The 22,744-nt window shown below is 42.3% G+C and overlaps 2 protein-coding genes across 3 annotated transcripts in view; one reads left to right on the top strand and one right to left on the bottom strand.

Moving 5' to 3' along the window:
• Positions 1–10,045: 10,045 nt before the first annotated feature.
• On the bottom strand, positions 10,046–11,760 carry POLR1D (polymerase (RNA) I polypeptide D, 16kDa). Its single transcript, XM_012649902.1, has 2 exons — positions 11,533–11,760; positions 10,046–10,616 (listed from the first exon to the last, which is right to left on the bottom strand). Exons 1-2 carry the CDS (start codon positions 11,556–11,558, stop codon positions 10,241–10,243), a joined length of 402 nt encoding a protein of 133 aa, XP_012505356.1. The 5' UTR covers positions 11,559–11,760; the 3' UTR covers positions 10,046–10,240.
• Positions 11,761–13,025: 1,265 nt separating this feature from the next.
• Positions 13,026–22,744, top strand: part of LNX2 (ligand of numb-protein X 2) — a 92,667-nt gene continuing 82,948 nt past the window's right edge. For both annotated transcript variants that reach the window (XM_012649907.1, XM_012649906.1), the window contains exon 1: positions 13,026–13,183. The gene's annotated coding sequence lies outside the window, so the exon portion shown is untranslated. The remainder of the gene's footprint in view (positions 13,184–22,744) is intronic.

Raw genomic sequence — 22,744 nt, 5'->3', positions numbered from 1 at the left:
TATTCCATGCACCAGGATTTACATTTAAGTATGAAGAACAGAGTAAGCAAGCAAACCAGGATCTGAAATAACCGTAGATGAGGAGTCTCAATGACGTGTAATCCTTGAAATCCGAGTTCCAACTAAAATTTATTGAGATTCCATGTAATTTACCAAGTTTTGGGGTGAGAAATTAATAGCTGTGAACAAATGCTCATGAGGATCCAAGGGAAAACTGTAAGAGCCTGTTCATCTTATTGTGGAGCTAACATGATGAAAATGGCACAACAGACATCAAACCATAGAATGCCCCATTTAGTGCTTCGTTTCTTCCTTCATGTGCTTCAGAGGGCCACATACAGACTAGGATTTCTAGCAATTTTCCACCAAAGTAAGGGAAAATCCATTTCACAAAGCAATGGCAAAACAAAACTTAAGCAACCCTACATAGGTTCATCCCATTAGATTTTATTTTTTGAAATATTATTGGTCTATGAATTCCCCAACTCTGAGCCCATGTAATAGACATAAGAAGTAGAGCAGGTACTCACAAAACCAATGCTGTCTCCCTTGGGGGTCAGGGGGTCAGTTCTCACTAACGTGAGATGCATTTACTTGCAGCCAAATTTCGCCTCCAAATCTGGAGCCCTGCCTTCTTATGTGTGTATAAACAACATACCCGATTCTAAGCTCAGGTGACCCCTCTGAATGCACCTATGTGGCAGTATGTCTAAGATCTGCTTGGTACCTACTGTGTACACCCAATTTCTTGTCATCTACATGTAACAGACTATGGAGCTAATGACATACAACCATAAATTTGTGGTTTTCAACTCAAAGATGATAGCATAGTTATTTCAGTGTTTCAAATTCAAGTTCAGCTCTTGGGATATTTAATGAAAAAATACAGAGTTGATCTTCTATTCATCTATTTGATAAATATTTTTTGAGCATCTACTATGGCCTAGGCACTATTCCAGGGGGTATGGCTACATCAGTGAACATTCAAACAAAAGTCTCTGCCCTCAGGGAGCTTATGTTATAGTGTGTGTTGGGGGTGGGTGGGATAGACAATATATGATAAACACAGTGAAGAGGTAAATTATATATGTATGCCAGAAAATAAGTGCTACACGATAAGGGTGCTGGGGGAGGGGCTGCAATTTTAATGAGGTGGAAGAGTTGAAGGAAATGACACCTATATTCTTCAGGAATTTAATACTACACAGCTCTTTGGTCCAACCAGATTGCAACTCTGTGAAGGTAGGAGCCAAATGAGAATCATCTTTGCCTCCCTAGTACCTGGAACATAGCAGAACCTTAAATAGCTACTGAAAAGAAAAAAAAAGGGCATGCATTCTACATTTTTTCAAAGAAATGCTATCTGTAATAAATGGCACAGATTTATGATACAGCTGGTTAGGGAACGGTTGTAGTATTTGGCACTGAAAAACAGCATACCTTGAAATCAATGCACTGAATTCCACTTTATGGTACCTAAAATAATAATCCTACAACTTTTGCTCCACTAGAGTTCTTTTTTTTTTTGAGACGGAGTCTTGCTCTGTTCCCTGGGCTAGAGTGCCATGGTGTCAGCCTAGCTCACAGCAACCTCAAACTCCTGGGCTCAAGCAATCCTTCTGCCTCATCCTCCCAAGTGGCTGAGACTACAGGCATGTACCACCATGCCTGGCTAATTTTTTCTCTGTATATTTTTAGTTGTCCAGCTAATTTCTTTCTATTTTTAGTAGAGACAGGGTCTCACTCTTGCTCAGGCTGGTCTTGACTGACCTTGAGCAATCCTCCCGCTTCAGCCTCCCAGAGTGCTAGGATTACAGGCGTGAGCCACCACTAGAATTCTGTGGGGACAAGATCCCAAGGAAAATCCATGTCTCTCTCCTATATTGCTGCTGTAAAATAAAAAAGTCCTTTGATCAAGCGGGAGATACCCTACCTTTTATTTTATACCAATAGGAGAAAGGATAACACATGAAGCATGGGATCAAGGTAAAGATGGCAGTGTCGAAGGCTCCGGGGGATAGAGAAAAGACAAAAACAAAATAGAATATAAAGTATAACCACCTTTATTGAGGCTATTATGCTTATCAACCCAGCTCTTCCTCTCATTGAAGCCACAAGATAAGCATGGTTCCTTGCCTCACTCACAATTTTTTGTCTTCCTGAAGCTTGTTACTATGATGGCTCTTTGAGTATTCAAGTGTCAGCTGATGAGTGCACAAAAAAAGTCATTACCAATCATCAGTCCTTCTCTGCAGTTTTTCCTCCCCATTGTGGCAGTCATAGCCCAACAATGATATCTGATCATGCATAATTTATTCATTCACTGACTCTACATTAATGAAAGCCTACTGTGTCCTGAATCAGTTTTAAGTGCTGGGGATACAGAGACAAACAAGGACAAAGCCTTGCCCTCAGGGGGCTTCTCTTTCAGTGGAGTTAGACAATAAACAGATAAATATATAATGCTATGCCAGCTGACAATGAGTGCCATGAAGGAATATAGTGAGGTAAGGGGGCAGAAAGTGATGGAGGTTTGTGTGTGGGTGTGCATGCTGTTCTAGAGAAGGCAGTTGTGGTACATAACCTCTAAGATGGTGCCAAGGATCCCCACCTCCTGGTATTCAGACCCCTGTTCTCCCCTCTCCTTAAGTGTGGGCTGTACTTGCTGACTCATGTCTAACAAATAGCACAGGGCAGAAGTGATGGAGTGTTACTCCCCAGTGTAGGCTATAAAAAGACTGGCTTCCATCTTGGGATCTCTTCCTAACTCTGTAGGAGCACTGGACCTGGGGGAAGCCAACTGCTGCAGCATAAAGCAGCCCATGTGAGTGAGCTTGGAGGGGAATCTTCCCCCTTGCAAGCCTCGAGGCTACGGCCTGGATGACAACTTGACTACAGCCTTGTGAGAGACCAAGTCAGAATCACACAGCTAAGCTCCACCCAGATTCTTGACCCATAGAAACTGTGAGAAATATTTGTTGTTTTCAGCTGCTAAGTTTTGGGGTAATTCATTATACAGCAATGAATAATACAGTACTCAAGGATGGTCTCTCTGAGCAGATAACCTTGGAAACACACAGACTGTGTGAAGATGTAGGGGAAGAGAGTTTCAGGCAAGTCAAGGGCAAGTGCTAAGGCCCTGAAATGGGAACAAGGGAGGTACAAATGAAAGAAGTGAAAAGGCCAGTGTGACAGGCGCAGATGATGACATGGGAAGACAGCAGGGGCCAGCTCATGCAAGCCAGCCCAGAGGACTCCGACAGATAACGAGACACAACCAGTACTGCTGAGACCATTCGTCTGACCACCACTAATTGGCTTGAACAACAACCAGTACATTAATAGTGATAACTAATGTTTCAGTATTTAAGTGTGCTAGGAATTGTACTAAATGCTTTATTTCATTTATTCTTCACAACAGCCCTATGAAGTAGGTGTTGTTGTTAGCCCAGTTTTTTAGGCAAGGAAACTGAGGCTCTGGAAGGTTAAGTCGCTTGCCCACATTCACAAGATAGGAAATCTCTCCATCTTGGAAGAAAAATGCAACCCCAAACTATTGTTAAAGCCAACTAGTTCAGTCTGCTTGATTAGATGCTCCAGGCTGTTTGATTTTCTCTCGGAGTCCTTGTAACGGAATTGACTGGGGTATTATCTATAACTTTTTTCAGGTCTGGCTCAAGTCAGGAAGGTAAAACTTAGAAAAGCAGCCAAGTAGCTTTTCTTTTTGACATATGCTAAGTGCCCTGAATAACACACAGGGAATGTACTGAGGAATAGTATTATATTAGATAAAATATCAATACAGTCTATTTTATGCAGTTTTATGATCAGCTGACCTAGATTGAGCCCTGGCTTCCTACCAACATTCTAGATACCTGGCACCAAACCAGGTACCATCTGCTGCAGAACTTGCTTTTCCTTTCTGCTTAACCTTTATTTCAAAGCTTGGGGAAGATTATGAATGTTTCATCAGAATCTTAATTTCTCTTTGAAGAGAAACACGATTCATTTATCTTTGATTTTTATCTACATTCTATTAATAAAAATGCCATTTTAAGGTATTTTTCTTAAAAGCAATGGCTTCAACAGACTGATAACCTTCCATACAGGGGTCCTCAAATTCATATTACAGTGCTGCCTTGGGCTAAACAAAAAGTAATAGACCTATTAAGGTCTTGTGTTTTGAAATTTTCACCTAGAAGAACTATGATCCAAACCAGCTGGTTCAACACCATCAATGACATTATGATAATAATATTAATAGTTAATATTGATTGAGAGCAGCATCCTGTAAGGGCCAGGTACTGTCCTAAGCACTCTGAATATATTATCTAAATTAACAGTTATAACATCTCTATGTGGTATTATTGTTATCCCAATCTTACAGAAGAAACAACTCAAGCACAAAGAGGTCAAACAGCTTGTCCAAGGTCATATGGCTAAACAGTTTACAGCTGGGATCAAAACCCAGGCAGTGAGATTTCAACAGCCCTTAACTCCTATGCCATACTGCATCAGTTTACTATGCCTATGCTTACTAAAAAGACATCCAGATTTCCCTCCTAAGAAAGGTATGCTTCTCAAAAACAAACAAAAAAGCTCCATTAAAAACTCCCCTCAATATACATATATAAGCCAATCCAAAACACCTACAATATCCTACCTATCTTCCTGTCCCACAGAGTAACTCACTATTACTTACCATAATTATTAGGTAAATACATATACAGATTAAAGATAGGTGATATAGGGCCAGGTGTGGTGGCTCATGTCTGCAATCCCAGTACTTTGGAGGTCAAGGTGGGAGGACTGCTTCAGCCCAGGAATTCCAGGCTGCAGTAAGCTGAGATTGCGCCACCACATTCCAGCCTAGGTGACAGAGCAAGACCCCACTTCCTAAAAAAAAAAAAATACGCCGGGCATGGTGGTTCATGCGTGTAATCCTAGCACTCTGGGAGGCCGAGGCAGGTGGATCGTTTGAGCTCAGGTGTTCAAGACCAGCCTGAGCAAAAGCGAGACCTCGTCTCTACTAAAAAAAAAATAAATCAAAAAAATAGGTGATATAAATTTAGACACTAATAAAAACCACACACACACGAGCTGAAATACAAAATGTATTCTTCTAGAAAAGTTCATAATTTTGCTTTTTCATTGCTGAATAACCTAAGCTCATCTTTAAAAAAAATTCTGGGCTTATTCTCATTTCTCCTTGGTCTCTCTCTTATATTTCTCTGCTCAAATATCATCTCCTCAGAAATGCCTTCCTTAACTACTCAATTTCTCAGTGCCTTCTCATGGTCATCATTCTTTTACTTCCTATTTATATTACTACCTGAAAATGGATTTTATGTTTGCAATTATTTATTTTCTATCTCTGTCATTAGAAAATAAACTATACGTGGGCCAACCTGTTCCCTGCTGTACCCTTGATCCCTAAACTGCCTGCATATGGTATGCGCTCAATGATATTTATGGAACGAATGAATGAAACATTCCCTGTGAAAAGAGCAACTAGGTTAAAGCAGACAGCAGCAAGAGCCAGGCTGCTCACTGCCCTGCCCTCCTCTCCCACCCCAATTTTCACATCTTTAGCCCTGGATTCACATCCTTGTAAAAGATGTGAATTCTTCTGATATCGGTGGGGGAAGGAGGTTAAGGGTGGTTGCACCCACAGATTCCTATTAGTAAGGACAGGCTGGGGAGGAGAGGAGATGGTAGATCCTGCCTTACTGGTTTTTGGTTGTGAGGGAGTGGCAGGAAAACAAAAGGGTAAATGAACATTGATTTGGGGACTCAAAGAACTTTGGGGTCATTTTCAACTATTCTCTCACCTTTACCGCTATGTAGCATCTGTCCCCAAGTTACTTTCTTTTTTAGCCAATTTTTTTGTATCCATCCTTTTATTTCCATTCCTACAACCATGTTCTCCTTACATTACAGCTGGTCTATTATAACACAAATGTCCCCTAACTCACTGCTGTCTTCTAGTTTCCTCCACTCATCTATTCTGCACACAGGCATGGGATGAAAAAACTAAAATTCTATGGCATTTCCTAGCTCAAGAATATTTAATGGCTCCTTTACACCTGGAAAGAGGAAACCACTTATCCTGGTTATTTTACAAGTCATCAACTTCAACACTCCTTGAGTTACCAGAAGGCAGACTATGTCTGTCCTGTTTGCAATCTTCAGTGGCAGAGTGGGTGCTCATGAAACAACCAGTACTTCAGTGGTGTCCCCCACCCGTTCCATTCTGCATTCAGCATGTAACACTCCACACTGCACATTAGGGCACTTTGTTGTAAATACAATTCGTTTTCTTTTTCATGTGTATAACTCTTGTCCTCCTTCTCCAAAACCACATTTGGGTTTTTAGGACACACTCATTCTCTTATTTCCACCATTTCTCAGGACTGTGCTACTATTAGGCACATACTTGCTGTACAGAGTTAAACATGAGAGAGCTAATAATCTAGGTTTGAGAAGAATTTCAGTATGAAAAAAAATTACAGAGCCACACAGTACCTGTACCAGGACAGTTTATAAAGTAGCAAAAAAAAAAAAAAAAGCACCCCAAAAAACTCAAAAAACAAACCCCAAACCAACATTAACAATGTCATCAGAAAAGGGCTGGATTTAGGGTCTTTATAAGTACTTGAAATAGACTGGTAGATTTGTGTAAACTTCCTATGAGCCCAGTTTGAAAGGTGTTACAAAGACTGTCTCTGACTCTGAATCATGCTAACAACAAAGATGGCTTTTGTCTAGTGATCTGGAGACTATCCATAATCTTAACATGTTTAAGGGAACAAAAAGGAGGGAGGGGAATGGTGGGCCATGGAATGTGATATGCTTTCATATTTCTTGAAATGCAAGATACTTTGGGTCAGTACCAAAGGGGCCACTTTTTATATAAACACCTTTCCATCTCTACAGAGATTCTGTATGAACTTGTGCATTATGCCAACTAATTAGAGCACTTAGATGTTACAGCTATATGCAATTTATAAATAATTAGTTTGTAAAGTGCTTTGAAAATAAAAGTGCTAGGCAGGTACTCAGTTACTATACATTAAAAGCTTTTGCTATGTAATCATATTATTTAATAATTGGCTCTTTAAAAGGCATAGTAGTTTACAGATGAACAGAATTTCTGATCTTGAATTATTAGCATGAGAGTGAAATGCTGTTAAAGAACAAATGAGAGACACTGATCGTTTCTTCACAGTATATATATAAATATGAATGATTTATATTCATTTCCCTCACCCTTTTTTAGACGAACTTAGCCTTCCCTCAGGTCTCTACATACCTTATGCAATGATTCCTTCCGTGTATACAGGACTCTCGGTTAACCTGCCTGCCCTGTCCTCAGTTTTTTCCCTGCACCCATCTGCCTTCTGAAGGTGTTTTGTATGAATCTGTGAGTTTACGGCCACCCCCGAGATTCAAGACTGCATGCCACATGATCAATGACAAATCCTTTTAGGTGCAACGAAGTCATGAGATGTGGTGGGCGGTCACCACTGGGTGCCTTTCCCGTGTGAACTGTTATTAATCCTGTTTACTATCCCCACAGTCTACCCATAGGCAAAACTTTGGAAGATGCAAATAAGTTTTTGATCCTTTTCCACATCCCTTTTGGGCTTCTTTATTTCTTCAGGGCTAATTCCCTTACGTTGGCAGTGACTTTCCAGAATCTCTATCACCCTAGGAAAATATTCTCCATCTTTGCCCCATGACATCACTGCTCCCATCTGAACTCATCTCTCCAATGTCCTTCATATATTTCCTTTATTGGAAAACCAAACTAAGACCTCTGTATAATGAATGCTAATGTTTATTCTTCTTAAGCAATAAACTAATGCTGCCACTGCCCAGTGACCTCCATGTTAACTCCAGACGACATTTTTCTGTGCTCATCTGACTCATTCAACATCACCTTCTCCTACCTGAAAGCCTTGGCTTCAAATACTTCTTGCACACTTTCCTATTACCCCACTGGTTACTATTCTTTGACCCAACCTTTAAATGCTGAGGTTGTCTAGGGCCCACTTCTTTGTTCCTCTCCATTTTTTTTTTTTTTTTATGGATTTACACCTTTAAGGAAAGGACTCCCAAAGTTTATCTCCAGCTTAGATCTTTTCCATGACCTCAAACTCACATATCCACTGCCTACAATGTTCAGAATGGAACTTTTGACTCCTGTCATCTTTTCTACCTCCCAGCTTATTTTCCTCCTTGAAGTTCCCCATTTCAATTATCAGCCCAAAATTCAGGCAGTAGTAATGTTTCTTCACCTTCCACGTCCAGTTCCTGAGGTGTACCAATTCTGTGCCAATTCAATTCTAAAATATACCTCGAATCTACCTTCTCTTCTCCATCATTAGCTTCCACCTTTCCAGGCCACTTGAACCCTTATTTATAATGTATCTCTCTGCTTCTACTCTGGACTCCCTGTAATTCATTCCCCCACACTGCGAAGTAATGAAGATGTCATTTCCATTGTACTTAAAATCCAAACTCCCTACCACCTCAGCTCTTCCTTCCATCAACTCCTCAAAGGAGAGGCCCTTCCCCCTCTTGTCTACTATGCTACAAACATCCAAATCTTTCAATATCTCAAACCACCAGTTTTCTGCTTCAGGACCTTTGTACATGCTATTCTCCCAGAATACATTTTCTCTCCTCTTTGCACAGCCAGCTCCTCTTCTTGTAATCTCAGGAAGACTTTCCTTGACTTCCGTGCCTAAAGCGAATTTCTTTCTCATGTTTTCTACCCTGATCTTATATTTATTTCACAGAATTACAACTTAAAAAAAAAAATGTTGCTCCTGTTATAACACATGCTCTATGAGAACAGGCACATACCAGGTGCTCAATAAATACAGAAATATCTTTAAAGAATCTGACCGAATGTAGAAAATGTCGGTTCTATGGCAGGCTAGTGGGTCAGATTTGAGTGACTGCAAGGCTACATGCCATAACTACCTACATGAATTCTCACAGTATTTACTTCATGAATGTCCACTACATGTCAGGTGTTGTGCTAGCTACCAGGATCATGTTGATCAGCATGTTGGTATGGTGGGTAGATAACATAACTAATAGCAGTGCCAAGACCAGGAAATGCAAGCACACAGAAGTACCCAAACTAGGCTAGGGAGTCTGACACATAAGTTTTGACTTAGAGTATGGCAGGAAAAAGACCGCTCCAGGAAGAGCGAATAGCATAAACAAAGGTCCCCAATGCACAGAGCACGGGGGGGTGGGGTGCTTGGGTTCAAGGATGAATTAAGAGTCAATTTGGGGTAGGAAATAAGTATGAGAGACCAGTTTGAAGAGGTAGATAGGATGGCTCTTAGATGTGATTCACTAATATTTTAAGTTTTCCAATAAGTTATTTCCCCCACATGAAAATTTCCTTCTCCTTGGCCTTACTTTCACTCAAATAGTGCTGCTTCTATGAAATCCTAGGCTAAAGATACTTACCTAAGGCCTGAAAAATGTTATCTAGTTATCCCAGTTTTCTCCTCCTACAATATAATCAAACTCTCTTGCCCTACTTAGGTCATGACTAAATATTTTATTAGTATTCTGAAATCCAAGCAGTAAACTGGTATTTTTTTATAAATGTTACAAAGATAGAGCCTGATACCACCTAAACTGTCATGAAAAACCAGAATTCTCACAATTCTTTCAAATTATTCCCCATCCTTGCCCAGTCTACCAATCATAGCAAATGATGCAATTCTCATAATTAACAAAAAATGTAGCAAGAAGCCAAGTCCCCAGCCCAACCTTCTTTTTTAAACCAACCACAGTCTACCTGGGGTCATGCTCTATTGCATCTACCCTTTCCCCCACCACCTTAATCACAGATATGAATGTATACTCTCTTTAATTCCTATGATAAACAGTTCTTGTCTAGGCCCCTTATTTTCTCACAGCTTCCTCACTTTCAATGTTGGCTCAATCAAAAGAAAAAAAAGTCATCCTTGAGGACCATTTGGTTGCATGGAACAGAAACCACTCAAACTAGTTCAAACAAAAGAGGGAATTTATTAGAAGAACACAAAGTTTCTTGAGGGGATTCCAACAGCTGTAATGGATCAATAATTAAAACTACATCTTTGGAAGGACAGGGCATGCTGTAATCACAAATTTCTAATTCTAGGGTCTACACGATCACGAAGAGAATACCCTAGAGGACAGTCCTCCTTGTACACTGCATAAGGAACTAGAATGTAGATTCATTTCTGCTTGCTTTTTGATCCTTATAGTCCTTTATGCTGGCCTCAAACTTGTCAAGCACATGTTGGCAGACATTCAGGAGCTCAGTCAGGCCTCTCTGAAATGGGTCAACAGCTGGAAGAGCACCTCGAGTCTGAATGCGTAAATTAATTTTGCTCTCTGAAGGATGGGTCGTAGTGTAACCACAAAATTCCACTTCTGGGTTCTTCATGATCATGTAACGCAGAGAATTTCCTAGGGTATGGTCCTCCTCGTGCAATACAAATGTCACACAGTGTCTATCTGTTCCAGCTGCCTGGACCATTTCCAGGGCTGTCTTCCTCTCGCCTTCGGCCATTGAGGTCTTCAATCCAGATATTTTTCTACACACATATATTTTATAAAAATGAGATCATACTGAATATTGTTTTATAACTACTTTTTTTTCACTTACTATACCACAATTACAACACATTATTACTCTAATCTACTTCAGTTACATAGAACTATTAGCCTCCACTTTTCCTGCATCCGCAAATTCTATCAATAAATAATTTACTGCCTCCAGTTTTTCTCTACTCCATTTGACCATCCACACTGGCCACAAGGGGAGTCTTCTTAGAATAACACAAACTTAAATGTTTTCAAAAATATTCTTTTGGTAGAGTCACAAGAAAGGGACAGGATTAAAATAGGGTGGGTCCTGCTGGAAGATGAAAGTAAGTTGAAAGGCTTAGAAAAGCAGATTGCTCTAGCATAAAAAGAGGCTCTAGATTACCAATGTACAGGCCCAGCTATGGCTTCCATTTGAAACTAGGAGAATGGAAGGTCCAAGAGACAAGAGGGAGAAGATGAGCTCAGCGAATGGAGTGGCGGCTTTATGAGCAGTATGTACAGAAAAGGAACGTGAGTGGTAGTTACAAGGATAAAGACCTCACCGAACACACTAGTACCGTCACTCAGGAAACTGTGGCGTGATTTTACACACTGCTGTTCTAATGGGGTGGGCAGTTTGGGGACTTAACTCTGGTCTCTCAACTTGACTTCCCGCCTTGATAGCTAGTGTACCTCTGAGCATCTCAATCCAAACACAATCATGTCTTCTCCCCTCTTCTCCCAACCGGGCCACCCCTCCTCCCTATCTCCTCCCTTCTCTCAGCGCCCCGAGTCAGGCTCCTGCCGCTGGGCCAGGCCGCGGAGGCTGGGCCCGGCCGGGCCGCGTGCCCCTCGGCCACCCGCCCCCACTGGGCGCGGCCCGCTCCGCCCGCCCGCTCGCCCGCTCGCCTCCTCGGCCGTTACCTCTCCAGCTCCTGGTCCTCTTCCATCGCGGGGGCGGTTTGGGGATCCTCAGGAAGTGCTGGCGGACCCGAGGCTCTGCCCCATCTCGCGAAACGTGCAGGAGAAGCAGGAAGGAAGGAGCGACCGACGGAAGGAGCGGGGAACGGAAGGAAGGAGGAGGAGCCGCAGCGGCGCGGCGGGGCCCAGTCGCCGGGCGGGGCGTGGAGGCTCCGCCCCCGAAGCCCCACCCCCGGCGCAGCGCGGGCGACAGCGCGAGGCCCGGCTGCTCACCTGGCGCTCCGCGCGCGAGCCCGCCCGTGGAGTGGGGACGGGAGGAGGGAGGCAGGGTCGGCGCCCATTTCATCTCCAGGCCTAGACAGGCCTGCGGGCGCCCGAGTTCAGCCTTCGGTACCTTCCCCCAGGTGGTGGCGAAGGGGGCGGGGTCCTACCTGCCGTCCCCAAATCAGCTTCCTTCTAAGAGGGGCCTTTCTGACTTGCGGCTAGACTGACTGGAAGACTGTGTCACTGTCAGGCTGGCCCTTCCCAGGACCCTAACCCCCAGGGGCCCTTCATGGGACAACAGGATTAGACTATAGTTGACCAATACACCTTTAAAAAGGAAAAGGATAATGTGCGAAGGGATGACTTTCACAACAGAATGCAAAGGTTTAAGACGGTATTTGTCTCACCAGGGATCTTGCAGCTGCATTTCTCAACTGGGTCAAAGGACAAGAGTTTCTTTTTCTCTTTTGGGCAGGAGTGAGAGTTTGGGAGGAAACTGTCCCCCAGTCCACCCTTTCCTGGGATCCTTTCTACCCCTGGAGCAGTCCTCCCCCGCTAGGCACTTCCTTTTCCCTTTTTACCCTTTTGGCTCCTTAAACGTCCTTACCTGCGGGACCTTTCTCTCACCTTTGTTCCCAGGTGCCCCAGCCCCTGCCTGGCCAAGCTTTAACCACCCGTACCCGCTCTCCACCCTCCTTCCTTTGTACCGCCCCTCTCTCAGCCCCCTCAGGTGCTCTCCCCCGCCAAGCACCCCTTCTCCCTTCCTCCGGCCAGCCCGTGTCCCTGCCCTACCCTCCTCTCTTCTCGCCCAACACACCTATATTTCTCTTCCCTGCTCCACCTGTTCTCCTGTTCCCCCTGCCCCGCAACCCCCTAGATGTGCACTCCCTCTCCAGCTGTTCCACTCTCCTAGCGGTGGTCGCGGGTGCGCGCAGACACTTCTGGCGCGTCTTCTGCAGGGGAATCAGGCAAGCAGCGGGGACAGCCCGGGGCGGGTGGGGGAGGGCGGGCGGCGAGGGGCGGAGCGGGCTCACTCTAACCCGGGAGTGATGGCCTATTCTGGTCCGCCCCCTGAGCTCTAGGATAGGCGGAGCTGCCCTCTGGCCCGCCCCTCTCCCGCCCTGTGCTGCCGCCGATTGGCCCGGGTATGTGTCGGGTTGGGCCGCTCGGCCCCGGCGCTCGCCCCCGGGAAGGCAGCAGGGGCGGTTGAGAAGTGAAGTCTTGGCCAGAGTTTGCTTCTTGCCAGGAAATCCGCGGCGGCGGCGGAGATTCCCGGCGGAGCAGAGCCCGGCTGGCTCCCCGCTCCCTCAGCGGGCCGCGGAGAGCGGAAGCTGCAGCTGAGCTGCGGCGCCGGGAGCCCGAGCGCGCCCCGGGCAGCCGCGCTTTCCCAGTGAGTAACTTTGCGGTGCCCGCCTCGCCCCGCGCCCTCTCTCCGGCTCCGGGCGGCCGCCTCAGGTGCGGGCGTCGGCGGGGTGTGGGGCGGCGCCGCGCCCCGGGAGCCGGCCAGATAGGCGCCGCCGTCCTCCGCGGCTCTCTTCGCTCGCCTGGGCTACGGGGGAGCGCGGACCCGGTTGTGGGGCTGGCTGCGCTCGTCCGGGGAGGAAGACGGCTGTCCTGCGCCCTGCGCCCGCCGCTGGGCAGGCGCAGGAAAGGCGGGCAGTCCCCGGCTGGTAGCATTTGGTGGTTCCGGCCACCGTGGTGCAGATCCTGGCGTCGTTTGCTTTTTAAGGGAAGAGAGAGGTGGGAATGAGTTTTTAAATTTTCTGTGTGTGTGTTGTCGGTAATGAGAGTGGCACTAGCTGCCTCCACATCGGATTTTGATCTCCTGGAAAGAGATGGGGAGAGATCATTCTCTCCGCCCCAGCCTGTTGCCTATCAATTCTCACCTTTCCCTTTAGGCTGGAGAGGATGAGAAAGATTTGATATCTTCCAGGGGGTAATTTCAAAATATAGATCTTGATTTGGAAGCAGTTGCACACAAAGCACCATTCAGGAAATACATCATTCGCTTTTCAAAGATTTATGCCACGTTTTAGCCAAGGACTTTTGACTTATATATAGTGTTTCTTCTAGTATTTCAGTTAATAATTAAGGTTATGGGTCCAGACGTTCGTATCTGTCAGGAGCTAAAGTAAACTCATGCATGGGCTTCACTGTATAGATTTATCTTTTGAAATCACAGAAATCAGAACCGAAGTTGAGTGAGAAGCAGTGACGGTACAGGGGGAGGAAACAGTTGTGAGCTCCGGTTTATTGGACTGCCTTCACTTTAAGAATTTCACATTCTTGCAGCAATAGTACTTACTTGGAAATTGGCCTTCTTCCCAGGACAGATTTTGATTTTTCTTTTGCAAGTACTATGATGCAGCACCGATGAAGTTGGAGCTCAGTAGATCAATTTTATTTACTTTGTTAGATTTGATTACTACCCCCACACCCCTTTGGAAAATGGACTTTGGCAGGTAAAGAAGGAAGTAGCAATCTACTGTCTATCCTTTTTGGCCTGTCAAAGCTTTCTTGAGTCATGAATAACAAAGTTTTGCCTTTTTAGCTTGTCCAAACCCCACATGTGAGTTTTCCCCTGGGATAAAATGTAGGCCAGATCAGAACCAAAGTAGAATAACACTACTTTTAATTTGGCCCACTTGTGTGTTAACGTTCTTAATTTATGTCTTGTTTCTCTCATCAACTTTGAAATTTTTCGTTATTTATTAATTTAGCCACTGATAAAGCACCTACTGCATGCCAGGCATTGATGACAGGGGTTGGTTCTTGCCCAGAAGTTGCTCATAGTCTCTTTTGGAAACTAATCTATACCTCTGTTCCACTAGTTACCGAAAGTAATTTGAACAAAGTGCTGTGGGAGCTTAAAAGAGCATTTCTGCCTGGAGTTTGTTAGAGAAGGCCTAACATAGGCACTTTTCAAATTGATGTGAGATTTTGCCAGGTGCATTGTAGGCAAGTATTATGTAGGCCACTTGCAAATAAATGCATGTATCTTTACGATATTGCTTTATGAGATTTGCATGTAGTCAGTCTGTCTGAAGGACACTGTCTGAGGTTGAAGTAGTAGTCAGGGGCTGGTATATTATTCATTTCAGAGCACTTAGCACCTTGCCTTGCTTACAGTGGGCACTCAAATATTTACTGAACTGACTTGAACAAGAAAATGATGGATTTTATATACCAAATTAAGAACTTTGGACTTTATCCAGTCAGTGATAAGGAGCTGCTAATTTTAAGCAGGAGAATGTCATGACAACATTTGCATTCCAGAGAGATAATCTGCAGCAGTCTGGAAGGTGGTGGGGGTCCAGATGGAGTTAGACAAAGTTGGAGGCTCTTACAACGTAGGGGTTAAGTGCTCAGGGGTTCTCCATTCAGATTATCTGGGTTGGAATCAGGCTCTGTCCCTGGGTTACCTCTTTGTTCGTTAGGTTCTTCATCTCATAGAATTTGGGGGATAAAACTTAAAAAAAACATGTGTATTAGAATAGTGCTTGCTATGTAGTAAGGACTTAGTAAATGCTAGCTGTTATTCTGTGTGAAGGCAGTGGAAGGAGAGATGATGTGGCATTTAGGAGGTACGACTAGGAGGCAGAACTGGGTAAGTGACTAGATAGTATTAATGAGACAAGGAAGATTCCTAGGTTTTTTGAGGCATTGGTGTATGCTGATTAAGTTTGCTGTGGAGTTAGAACAGGGGTTGAATTCTAGTTCTATCACTTACCTTTAGAATTACTATTCCTACTGAGCTTTGATTTCCTAGCATTTAGGAAATGATTGTCCTACCTGTTCAGTTGGATTTGAAGATCAAGTGAAATTACGCATGTAATACCCCTGGCAGAGTAGGTACCACATTCCAAGTGCTCAATAAATATTAGTTGTTCCTTTAGATGATGACATTAATGAGCTAGTGGAATGTTGGAGGATATGAGAAGGAACAGTTAAAAACAATTGTTGGTAGAGGTGGGGAAGGGAAGTTCAATTTGGAACCAACTCAATGAGGTGCTAAGTGGATGGTTCAGGTTTCTGTGATGCAGTTGTTGAATTGATGAGTCCCACAGGAGCTAGGAGAGAATAGAAAAGAAAAAGAGTTCACATAAAGCCTTTGTGGGTATGGTAAGCTTTATGGAAGATTTGGGGGAAGGGGGAGGAGGGATTTACAGTGTAGCAGTGCCAGAAGTTTGACATTGAATATTGGACATTTCTATCTTAAAATGCATTTTGGCCATCATCAAAGGAGAACTCCAGGCTCATATAATCTGGTTGGCTCTGTGCCCTTCTCCCCCTCCTCTTTCTGATTGCCACCCTAAAATCCAAATACTTTTTAATTTTATTATGCAGAACCATTTAACTTTTCCCCCCTGGTGACAGGGCCACAATTTACTCCAGGCCCACCTTCCTGTATCCAGATGCAACAAGGTTTTGGAAAAAGTCAGAAGTCTCATTTCATAGGTTCCACTCTATTTAGAAAGTAGCATTGGTTGAAAAGTTATATATATATACACACACACATATACATATATATGTACGTACATATTTTGCATGTAGAATTGTAGTCGTAGGAGAAGATAGGGACTGGCCTAAATTGACCCTGTTAGAGGGCTTGGGAGTTTTACAAAACAAATCCCCTTTAGCTTTCCTGTCATGTGTTTCTTTTCCTCAGAAAATGCAAAACAGTAGAAAAATCTGTAGTTATGTAAGTTTTTTTGTTTGGTTGGCTTCAGAAAAATGTGGTTATTTTGTGTGTTACCCTAACAAGAAGTTATTAAGAGGAATTTTTTAAAAAGCAAGTGCTCATGATGTACATTGCAATAATAAATTGTCCTCTAGTTAGTATGCTTTTAAAGAAGCAGGTGTTGTAGGTTCTATCTTTAGAATGTATCCTTCTTACAGCAGGGATCCTGTTTTGCTCCCTGCAGAATCCCCAAGTACTTAGAACAATAAATATTAATATATGTATAAATGAATAAATTGGATCAATTGGCTTTGATCTGTCTTGGCCTGCAGACTTCTCCTAATCTTTAGAACAATCACTGGTCTGAGGGAAAACAAAAGAGAGAATTGATCCATCGAGGAAGCTTAAAGTGCTTCATGTACTCACTGGAAGATACTGGAACTATGACAGAATTGATGGCTATTATGATTCAACTGTTTTAGTGCCAGCTGCTGTAATTATTTGCATAATTCCCTCCTTGCCTCCCCCCACATTTTACTGCCATACTTGTGCAGTGTGGTAAGGAGGAACAGACTGATACGGGGATATAGCTTTGGTCAGAGGTAAACTGACAACAGCTGCGTCATAAATTTGTGCTCTCTTGGCTAGCAAAACTCCAGGGCAGAGTCTCTGAAGTTTTGATAAGGATAGCTAGAAAGCTAGGAGCAGAAGTGTTGTAGGCAATAGGATTTAAATATGGTTTATGCCTTTATCTTTCCAGCCTGGAGATTTAGGACTGTTACTTCTGGCAATCACTTTCCCTCAGTGAAGAAATTATGTGCGGGAAAAATTATTTTTTCTCAAAATTAGGCTGAGTAAGAGAAATGAGAAATAGAAGCAAGTGCAGAAAATAAGCAACAGGCAAGTAACATACTATAAAACAATCATCGTATGTCCATTTTAAAAGTATACCACCTTTGTATGTAAAACAAGTGAGGGTTTAATTTTTTACTTTAGTAAGAGTAATCTTAAAGTTTTTTTAAATAACAAATAGCCCTAGAGTGTGTAATAAGGCTAACATATAAAGTGTTTACAACCAGGTTTTGAGGACCTATATCTTATGTAAAATAAGATGTGCTTGGCTATAATAAAGTGTATGCAATATTGTGAAATATATATTAATATTTGCTCTTCATCTTCATTTTTCTGGCATAGAACTCCTAAAATCCTTGGAATCTTCAAAGTACTGAGTGTCTTTTTGTATGCTAATGATTGACTGTTGGCTGGCAGGATGGTGCTGGTCACCAAAAGATGAAGACAGAGTTAGATGGTGGGGATTTTCACCCCCAGCCCCCAACCTCTAGAGAAAAGAGGGGCTGAAGGTTAAGTTGATCACTAATGGCCAGTGGTTTAATCAATCATGCCTACTTAATCAAGCTTCCTTAAGACCCCAAAAGGACAGAGTTTGTGTTGTAGAAACCACAAGAGGGTTTCATACTAGGACCATTTGCTCGTTGCACAAAGATCCAATTATTGACACAACAAGGATTGCCAAGGAAGAAGGGAACTTTTAATATTACTGACATCTTGTTGGGAGAACAGGAGAAGCTGTTTCAAATCCACAGGGAGATCCTCCGCTTTTAAAGGAGGGGCCATGTGCCTTGGAGCAGGTCTTGGTGTATTTCACAAGGAGCCACAAACATTGGGGGTAGGTTATGGGGAATGGTGAATCTTTACATCAGGAAGGCTGCCCAGGGCCTTCAGAATCTCATCTCCTTTGTCTTGCAGAAAATCCACCATGTCTAGGAAGCAATTCAGAAGGTCAAGTAGTTAGTTAAGGGAAAAGATTATATAGGGGTCATTGAAATTTGTTGGGGGGGGGCAGTTACATTTGGAGAGCTTCCAAATGCTGAATGTGTGGAGGTTCCTGGAAGGTGGCATGAGGGTATAGAAGCTCCTGCTCTCCCTGCGTGTCTCTCCATCTGTATCCTTTTTAATATCCTTTATAATAAACCGGTAAAGGAAAATAAGTGTTTCCTTGAGCTCTGTGAGCCGATCTAGCAGATTAACCAAACCTAAAGTGGGGGGTCATGGGATCCCCAACTCATGGTCTGAACCCCCAGCTGGAAGCTTCAGACCAAACTACTTGGTCTGAAGTAGTTCCAGAGGCCTACACTTGTGACTGGTGTCCAGGAGAGGGGGAAGGCGATCTTGGGGACTCACCCCTCACCTTTGGGATCTGAAGCTACTACCAGGTAAACAGTGTCAGAATGGAATTGAATTGGAGGACACCCAACTTGTGTCACTGCTTGGTGTGCAGGGAAAGCCCCCTACACATTTAGTCACAGAAGTATTCTGTGTTGATGATTGTTGTATCAAGTGAGAGAACAGAAAAAACACTTTTAAATGTGTTTTTTCCCCCTTCCAGAGCTTCTAAGACTGTGTTGGCTATTACTTTGTTTTATAGATAAAAGTAAAGTAAGTCTGGGAAGTATTTACACTTGCCTCCCTTGCCCCCTGAAATTAGGATTTAGGCTGCCAGTCTTAATTTAAATTTTAGATTTGATTGTTTATCAGAACCCTTATCAGTTAAATCACATAAATAATTATTGAACAAATAAATTGGAGCCATTCACTTAAAGCTTATTTCAATATTGTGACCATTGCCACTTTTCTTCTATATGATTTTAACATTTGAACTTTGACTTTTAATTTAATTGTATTCAGTAAATACCTAAGCATACATCATGTGATCAAGACTAGGCTGTGTGGAGCACAAAACATTGTGCTGCCCTTGTAGAACTTACAATCTTAAGAGACATACATCCAGTCAAGGAGTTAACATTTGCAGCAAGGTGACTAATACCCTTGACTTCTAGTTCCTTGGCTCCTCAGCTCTTGTGACCTTCACTTCCACTGTATTTTAACATCCATTTGGCACCTTGTCATTTCCCCAGATTTTCTACATTAGAGATCTTAAACTTTTATATCCTGTTTTCTGACCCCTGTCTTCTGTCCTATCCTTCCAGCTGCCCCAGCACCCAGTCTTTTTATTAGAGTGCCCTTCCCCCACACAGAGACAGTGTGCCAATCCTTCTGTCCCACCCATCTCCCCTTCCCTGCTGCATGGACATCTGTCGACCTTACTGTCTTCCCTGTCCAGTTTGGAAGCCATGGTTAAACACCTGGACTATCCTTCCACTGGCACTTTTGCTTCTCTTGAACTTGTCTTTATGCTGTACCTGCCAGATAATGTCCCTGTTCAGATTAACCTTGCTTCTGTCCCTACATTGTTTTGGTAATACTATTAAATTGCCAGTCCTCAATGCAGGGAATTGTCTCTACCCCATCCCCTCCCCTCAATTAGTAAATGTTTATTTGGCGCCTACTGAGTGCTCCAACACCAAGCTAAGAATACTGTGGTATCCTCTTGTAGTTTACAATTTAGAGGAGATAGACATTCATTAAATGGTAGCTACATTACACAGTTACTTTGAAGAAACAGTAAGATATGATGAGTGCTTTGCAGAAATAATATAGGGTTGTGCTCTCCATTACTATAGTCACTAGCCCCTTGTGGCTATTGAGCTTTTAAAATGTGGCTAGTTAGAATTGAGATGTCCTGTTAAGTCTAAAATACACACCAGATTTTTAAGACTTAGTACCAAAAAACCCGTAAAAGATCTCAATAATTTTATATATTGATTACATCTTGAAATGTTAATATTCTGAATATCTCAAGTTAAATAAAATATTTAATTCATTCACTTGTTTCCTTTTTTTAAAAGTAGCTACTAGAACATTTGAAATGACACACGTGGCTCACATGATATTTCTGTTGGACTGTGCTGGTGAAGGGTGTTGTCTGGGGATATGACAAGGGGAACTACCCTGTTCTGGGAGGGTGGGGGAGGATCACTGTAGCCTTCCCTGAAGACATTGTCCTTGAACAGGTATCTGGCCAAGTAAACCTTCCTCAGAGGAAGGAGTTGTAGGAGGATGGCACCTTGTTGGGGGCGGGGGCAGGAAGTGGATGAAGAGAGCTGAGACAGTGCATGGGCTGAGACCAGGAAGGTAGGCAGGGGCCTGGTCATGCAGGCCTGGTTGGCCCTAATGGGGATTTTGTTCTTCATCACTCATGGATTATTCCAGACTACCAACCCTTTTGTCTAACTCCTACATCTTCTATAGTCTGTAAATAATCTGGTCATTTCATGGAGAAAATTAGATGATCTGTAGTGAGTTTTCTTAGATTTTTTGTCTCTTCTCTTCCCAATTTACCCTGCTAAGTCAGATCTTTTGGGGGCTAACTTCCATGTGTTCCTGTGATCCCATCCTTCAAAGTCTCTTTCGGGAGAGGCTTCATCAATTAACTCCCCTCTTTTCTATATTTAATCCCTTTCCTGCTTTCTTTCTCACACCATCCTGTAAATATGTCCCAGTCTTAACTTTATAAAACAAGCACAGCTCCACTGACCCTGCATTCCCTTCTAGTTATTATTGTTTTTGAAGCATAACATTTTTTAAAAAATGTAATATTTAAAGTGATACGCTCAAAATGTATTAATGTGTTATCAATATAAAATTTTTTTCCCTTTTTTCAAAAAATTAATGAGATTGGACATTTTTTTCCATATTAAGTACTTGAAATCTGGTGAAATATTTTGCACTTACAACACATCTCAATTTGGATGCTCAATTTTCAGTGGTTGATGTGAAACAAATCATACTGAAATAATGCATATTTAACAGAAAGCTATTTTATGTTGCTTCAGTTTTTTTCTATTCATTGTGGTAAAAACACATAAAATTCACCATCTTAACCATTTTTAAGTGTACAGAGGTAAGAATATTCACAGTGCTTCGAAACAGATCTCCAAAATGGTTTCATCTGGCAAATCTGAAACTCTATGACAACTTCTCATTTCCCCTTCCCCTTCCCATCCCCTGGTAACCACCCTTTGCTTTCTGTTTCTATGAATTTGAATGCTTTAGATACCTCATAAGTGGAGTTATACGGTATTTGTCTTTTTTTTTTTTGTGACAGGTGTATTTCACTTAGCATGATGACCTCAAGATTCATCTATGTTGTAGCATGTGATAGGATTGCCTTCCTTTTTAAGGCTGAGTAATATTTCATTGTATGTATATACCACATTTTGGTTATGTATCCATCAGTGGATATTTTGGTTGCTTCTACCTCTCTTGGCTGTTGTGAAAAATATTGCTGTGAACATAAGTGTATAAATGTCTTTTGAGACCCAGCTTTGAATTTTTTTGGATATGTACCCAGAAGTGGGATTGCTAGATCATATGATAGTTCTATTTTTAATTTTTTGAGGACTCGCCATACTGTTTTCCATTGCAGTTGCACTGTTTTACAATCCCACCAACTGTGCAGAAGGATTCTAATTTCTCCCCATTCTTGCCACCACTTTTTTTTTTTTGTAGTAACCGCCCTAGTGAGTGTGAGGGGATATCTCATTGTGGTTTTGATTTGCATTTCTGTGATGATTAGTGATGTTGAGCTTCTTATCATGTGCTTGTTGGTATCGTCTTTGGAGAAATGTCTATGCTAGCCCTTGACCCACATTTTAATCTGATTATTTGTTTTGTTGTTGAGTTATATGAGTTCTTTGTGTATTCCGGATATTAACCTCTTATCAGATACGATTTGGGAATATTTTCACCTATTCTTTTCACTCTGTTGATGTGTCCTTTGAGGTGCAGAAGTTTTTAAGTGTGATGTAGTCCCATTTGTCTATTTTTATGTGCTTTTGGTGTCATATCTAAGAAATCCTTGCCCAAACCAATGTCATGAAGCTTTTCCCCTCTGTTTTCTTCCAGGAGTTTTATAGTTTCAGGTCTTACATTTAGGTTTTTAATTCATTTTAGGTCAATTTTACATGGTGTAAGAGTTCAAAGAAAATATATTGAATATATTTCTGAGACCTTGCTTATGGCAGAGAGAGGGAGGGAAAGGTCAGATATATCTGAAATAGGTTTTTTATTTTTTATTATTATAGATACATAATATTAATAGTATGTCTTTATAGGGTATATGCGCTGTTTTGATGCAGGCATACAGTGGGAATTAAATCAGGGTAATTGGGAAGCCATCACATCAGGCATTTAACATTCCTTTGTGTTAGGAACATTCCAATTGCACTCTTTTGGTTATTTTCAAGTATACTCTAACTTATTGTTGACTATAGTCACTTTGTTGTGCTATTAAATATTGTTCATAACAATAACTAAGTATATTTTTGTACCCATTAACCATCCCCACTT

This window comes from Propithecus coquereli, unplaced genomic scaffold, assembly GCF_000956105.1.
Source record: "Propithecus coquereli isolate 6110/MARCELLA unplaced genomic scaffold, Pcoq_1.0 Scaffold306, whole genome shotgun sequence".
Taxonomy (NCBI): domain Eukaryota; kingdom Metazoa; phylum Chordata; class Mammalia; order Primates; family Indriidae; genus Propithecus; species Propithecus coquereli.
This window is presented reverse-complemented; position numbering and strand designations above follow the sequence as displayed.

Excerpts from the sequence above, each read along its gene's own strand:
- POLR1D (XM_012649902.1), bottom strand. The coding sequence starts at position 11,558 with ATGGAAGAGGACCAGGAGCTGGAGAG. Across the intron at positions 10,617-11,532 it reads GAGGACCAGGAGCTGGAGAG|AAAAATATCTGGATTGAAGA; the intron begins GTAACGGCCGAG and ends ATATGTGTGTAG.